This window comes from Geospiza fortis, unplaced genomic scaffold (genome assembly GCF_000277835.1).
Source record: "Geospiza fortis unplaced genomic scaffold, GeoFor_1.0 scaffold55, whole genome shotgun sequence".
Taxonomy (NCBI): domain Eukaryota; kingdom Metazoa; phylum Chordata; class Aves; order Passeriformes; family Thraupidae; genus Geospiza; species Geospiza fortis.
The window spans coordinates 6,041,889-6,047,846 of record NW_005054308.1 but is presented as its reverse complement, the minus strand read 5'-3'; the positions used below and the strand labels follow the sequence as shown (position 1 = coordinate 6,047,846).

General features: G+C 52.7%; 1 protein-coding gene across 1 annotated transcript in view; it reads right to left on the bottom strand.

Annotated features, from left to right (window-relative positions):
• The window catches only part of TCOF1 (treacle ribosome biogenesis factor 1), a 19,838-nt gene extending 19,482 nt beyond the window's left edge, over positions 1–356 (bottom strand). Inside the window, exon 1 of the mRNA XM_031055197.1 lies at positions 297–356. Within this exon, the coding sequence (XP_030911057.1) occupies positions 297–356 (60 nt within the window). The remainder of the gene's footprint in view (positions 1–296) is intronic.
• Positions 357–5,958: the final 5,602 nt, after the last annotated feature.

Here is a 5,958-nt window from a genome sequence, read left to right as displayed (position 1 = left end):
CGCCGTCGGCGCCCATGGCGCGGCCCGCGTGCCGCGCCGGAGAGACGCCACTTCCGCTTCCGCCGCGCGGCCCCATGGGAAACGTAGTGCCGGGAGTGTGCGGGGGGCACCGCTTGTGGGGGGGACCCGGCGGGGAGCGGGTCTGTCACCTCACGGGGGGACGGTCTGTCGGCCCGGGGGGAAAGGGGGAGAAAGAAAGAGGAGATCACCCCATGGTGTCTCTCTCTCATGCCGCCCCGGTGGGAGATGGGGGAACGGAAGGGCGAGGGGGGGTTCGCCCCATGAGGTTCCCTCACACCCCCTCGGCTGGCGACGGCGCCAAAGAAGGGCGGGGTCCCCTCACAGTGTGCCCGCATCGCTCTGGCGGGGCATGGTGAGCAGGAAAAGGGCGGCCAGCCCACAGCGGCCCCTCCACCGCCCTGAGGGGGATGGAGAGCAGGGAAAGCAGGGTCTCACCCCATGGCCGGAGCCCTCACAGCCCTGGGCAGGAGATGGGGGCGAGGGAAGGACGAGCCGCCCACCAGCGGGGGTGGCAGCACCATATGTAATTCTATATATTTCAGAGCAGTTTTCCCTAAGATTCATCCTCATCACCATCAGTGCTCTGAAGGCAAATCCTCAGAGCTGATTTAGTGCTGAGAGGAATAGCGGATTTGTCTTTACAAACAAGCTGTGGGTCTGCTGGTAGATAAAACTAGCTCTGGAAGATGAAAGAAATGATGGAAAGGATTCCACTGATTGGTGAATGGAAAAAAATACTTGCTTTTACAAATAAACTTTAGGTTTGCCGATAAACGAAATTAGACATTGAGAGATGAAAGAAACAATGGGGAAGAAAAACCTCTAAATTCATTAAGAATTAAAAATTAAAAGGGAGGGTTATACATTAGAAGGAAATCTTTGGGAAATCTTCAGTATCAGGCATATTGGGGAGTCTGTACCTCTCAAGTACCTCAGCCAATGGGGAGAGAACGGAAATGTGGCTGGGAAATTGGGATAAAAAGGAGGCTGCATCCTCCGAAAATTTGAGAGATCCCAGGGCAATGCCCCATGGCCTCTCCCTTTATTAGAATAAAGCCAGAAATGACTCCAGAAGCAAAGGGGCAGAGGGAAGAAGCTGCTCCTGATGCAGAGCAGCTGCTGGAGAGGGGCCTGTGAGGGAGGGGCTGCCCCACCAGCACCCCTCACCCCATGCTGATGCTTTCCAGGAAAAATCTGGCTCCCATCACTTTGGCAGGGGTTTATTTTTGGAAGGTTTAATAATGTCCGTGGTGCGCCTGTCGCTCATTCAAAATACAGACCCTGTATTTGTATTCATAGGCAGGATTAAATATAAAACTGGCCTGGCTCCAGCTGGCTTTTGCACCAAACGTCTTTGACACCAGCACGGTCCAAGGCTGTAAAGGCACGGTCCAGGTGGCAGTTTTACAGCTCCTGTAAATGAATCACAGCCCTGGACAGCACTTTCTGGGGCTGACCTCCCCCTGCTCCAGTGGTCACTGCAGCCTGGTGTGAGAGTGGCCTCAGCGCACTCCGTGATGGGGTGGCTGGACCACGAGCTGTCCCAGCACAGCTCTGGCTGCTCTGAGGTGACCTGAGGCACAAAGTCGTACCTGGTGGCCTGGTTTGTGGCCCTGCCTGGAGAGGAAAAGGCAGATGAAGCATCCCAGGATAGAGAGGAGAGAAGGATGTCTCCTGGGGAGGCTGTGGATGGGGCTGAGCAGACAGAGGCAGCCTAAGAAAGTGAGGTTGGGTTCAGAGTGAGCCGCTGGAGCCCAAAAAGAGCTCTGTCTGCTGCAGGGATATGGATGAACAGCTTTAGACCTACTTTGACATGGTCTGGAATGGCTTTATATCTCCAAGAATTGCTCAGTTTGCTTTATTTATTTAAATTTAAAAATCCCAAATCTGAACACTAACCCAGCAGCCTGATGATTAGAGGAGCTGCTGCCCCGGGCTCAGGGTCTCTCCTGGGCAGCAAACGTCTTGAAACAAATGTCAAACTATTAATGGAGGCTTGTGTGGTGCTGGGAATTGCAAAAGCACCGTTTGGAGAGGTCTGGGCAGAGGGTGGGTGGGACATTTAGCACCGGGAGGGTGGCAGGTGACCAGATTAGCAAATCATCAAGATGCCAGCAGAGAGACAAAGGAGGGGAGCGCATCCTGCTAACCTGCAGGGGTGGGACAATACCAAGAGACCCTCAGGTCAGGGAGAGGGAGCACAGCCCTGCAGGGTGGGGCTGGAGGTGTTATGCCAGCCCGGCTTTTCCAGAGCCCTCTGATCTCCGTGCCAAGGGACGGTTCTTTACAGGGTGCCCGGGGAAAGCTACCCAGCATGCAACTAGCCCCTGCTCTGCTGCATTTTCAGGCCTCCCCTGTTCTCCCGTGGCTCATGCACTAGAAAGCATAAAGGGTTTGGCTTTGACCAACTTCAATAAAACCTGGAAGGGAGGAAGATAGATGGGCACAGATGGGAGGAAACACTTTCACAAGAGACTGCTTGAGAAAGGCAAATAGAGGATTTTAGAGTTCTGAGCACCCAAATAGCTTGAAAAATTGACTCCATTTTCCCCCTGCCCCCACCAAGTATCTCCTCACTGATCTGCCATAGTTCAGGGTCACCTGAGTCCAAAGCTTCATTCCCTCAAACCACGAGTACACTCCACAAACCTCAGCGCAGGGCCTGGGAATGACACAACCCACTTGAATGAAGAAATCTGAAAAAAAAAAATAATATGTGTTCTGCACCACAATTACAGGTAGAGAAGGTATTTGAGGTGGTTAGTAAACATGTCAAAAAATAAATACAGCTATTCAGTCAGCAAACAGCCGCATGATTATAACCAGGAAAATCTACCCCAGCCCAAAACCAGCTGAGACCCAACAACACACGCTTATTAACGAGTGGTATTTTATTTTGTGTGCACATTTTTTGGAAGGAGATTGAAAATATTTTGCCCACTCTTTATTTTAGGAAGGTGAAATGTCCCTGGTGGATTTCAAAAGCCAACCTCTCGGGTATGTGTTCTCCATGCCAAGACACTGAGTCACGAAGGGATCGGAGGAAGCTGTTGGAAGTCCAGACAGGATAAAACAGCTGTAATTGAGGAGCCAGCTCAGCTCCGTCTGCTAATAACCACACAGCCCTTCCCTGCCCTCAGCCTACAAGCTGAGGTCTTTGCTTGCTGCCACTTTCACAGGCTCCCTGGTTGTTGCTTGGGGTCAAGCTTGTCCACACCTATTCCGTTCTGAATGACTGCTTGTGTCGCAGCCAAGCCTGGGGTCAGGGAGTGTGCCTGCAGGCTGGGGAGCTCTGTCCTTGCTGCGTTTTCCCCAGCAGGAGCTGACAGCCCCCAGGCACGTCTGCAGGACCCTTGGGCTTGCAGGGACACTGCTGCTCTCCAAGCTTTGTCCACCTTGGCATGTCATGTGTGGTAGGAGTGTGGGACACATCTCCTGTCACGCTCTTGCCTTTTGTTTGGTGCATGTGGGGTTGGTGATGCCTCATGAGGGCTTGCAGAATAAAGGGACTGTGATCCATGGGGATCACGGGGCAGGTGGTACACAGCACGTGTGGGGTCTAAATGTGGGAAGGTCCCAAGCTGTTTCCCTAAGGAAGTTTCTGCCTCTGGCTGCTGGTGTTTACATCACGGTGGTGGAGCAGGGACAAGAGGAAAGGTGCTCTTGTGGAGCAGGGACAAGAGGAAAGATGCTCTGGTTGCTCCTCATCTGCAGCAGTTCCTCACCTGACCTGTTTCATGGCTGCTGGTCCCATCCAGAACGTGAGCTGCAGACACAATGCTCCTTCTGCCTCAGCTCCAGAACAGGGTGGGATGGATGGCCAGGGACAGGAGCCTTGTGACCCCCAACAAGTAACTCTGGTGTGTCTCATGGGTCAGAGCATTGGCTGAAAGTGCAAGTCATGTTTAGAAGGATAATATTCATGGGCCAGTTCAGAAGCTGAGCTGAATTTCCCTACTACGAGTGCCCTGTCAAAAGAGCTTCAAGCCCTCTGCCTCCTGGAAAGAGCCCTGGGGGCACCACCTGGGCTGAACAGAGAAAGGAGTGTGGAGGAGGTGGAGATGGGGCAGGACAAGGTGCAGGAGGTAGATGGAGATGAAAGGTGTTACAGGACAGTGAGAAGGTGGGAGCATGGGCAGAGAGAGGCACAGGGGGAGCAGTGAAGGGACAGAGAAAGGGGTTCTTATTTGCAAGGGAAGATGAGTCAGGGAAGGGAGGTACAAAGCAAAGGAAAATCTGAGGAGGGCTGAGAAGCAGAGGAAATGACAAAATTAGCCTGTGGGGATTTGCTCAGTGGGGCCCCTGCTTGGGCAGCTCTGGGTGTGGAGGGGGTTGCCAGGTGCTGCTCGGCAGGGATTTGAATCACAGCAGATCTCACCACGTCAGGGCACCGTGCTGGGCTGCAGCCAGGGAGCGCCGGGGGCAGGATTGTCCCTGGCCAGTGCCACTGTCACCGTCCTCTGCCCAGCCGGTGGGCTTGGGATTTGCAAGGACAAGGAGCTGCTTTGGGAACAGTCTGACTCAGGAATCCCGTTTTATTCTCCCCCCCCGCTTTGTTTTGCTGTTCTCTCCCCCCTCCTCCTTTTTCTTTGTCTGCTAATGCACAGCAGATGGGAGGAAATGCCATTTTAAATGCCACAGCATCCTGATGAAATGCGATGGGTTATGGCAATCTCGGATGAATCATGGCATTGTTTTGTGCACAGGCCCTGCTGCCCTCGCTTGGGCAGCTTCAGCTTTCTCCCTCCAGCTTTGCAAATACACTGAGGATCGTTCAGGCCTCCCCACCAGCCTGGTGGCAGGTGCCCTCCCCAACCTGGGTGTCCAAGTCACATTCATTAATTTCAATTCCTGGAGGCCAAACCAAGCCCATGACACTTTGCCAGTGGTGAAACCAGTGTTTAGTTTTGAAACATCTGCTCCACATTGCCTTTGGGGACTTCAGGGGTTATGAATGATACTCGGTTCTCATGTTATGTTCAAAAGATTTTTGCACAAGGTGGAAGAACAAGATCAAGGGAGGCTAACCTGGTGAATCACAGCCCTCCCCAGCACCTCCAGCTTAGCCCTTGGCCCCTCTGGAAAGCTGTGTCCCCACACCTGCCTCCTGCTTGGCCCCACAGCCAGGATGGACTCACAGAGCCAAACCTGAGGGCTGTGATGTGGCTGCTTGCTGTTGAGGCTTTGCTTGGGGTGATCAGATCATTTCCCCTAAGCTATCCTGCAGGCATCGAATAATATTGACTCACTCTCTGGCAGCTTGCTGCCAGATGAGAAGGAGCAGCTCAGAAGTGAAAAGAAAAATATTAAAATGTATATATATATACCCATATCCCAACAGCTCCATCACTGGAACTCAGAGTGACCCAGCCCTTTTAGTTTCAAACTAATTAACTGAGGGGAAAAAAGTCACCTCTGAGCCTGCGGAATATAAAGCAGTCTTTTAAATTTGGTAGCTGAAAGAACAGATTTGAGAACTCCAACGAGCAGAAGACGTGACATTAACATTTTGTTGCAATATGCTTAACAGCCTCGGTTGGAAGTGTCTCTGGCTGTGTCTCACTGCCTGTGTGTCTGCTGGCGTGGCAGATATTCAGTGCTGGCACCGAACATCAAGTAGCATTAGGCCATTTAATTTCTCATTTTTTTGGGGAGTAGATCCAACGCACATGGATGCAGCGAGCAGAAGGGCTGTTGTTATTAATCAGCCCCCAGCCCAGCCCTGCTTTCCCGCAGGCTCCTGCTCTCCTTTGTAAGCCTATCCCTGTTAAAAGGCCTGGCAGCCTCACCTGCAGCACGGCCAACACCAACAGCCACAACAGCTCTGCTGTGTTGATCCAGGACTCAGCAGCTCTACTTGGGAGGAGAGGGAAGGGGCTCTGTTTGCCTTCATGAAGCCAGGGATCTGGGGTATTATTTTTCTCCCATCGGGCATCC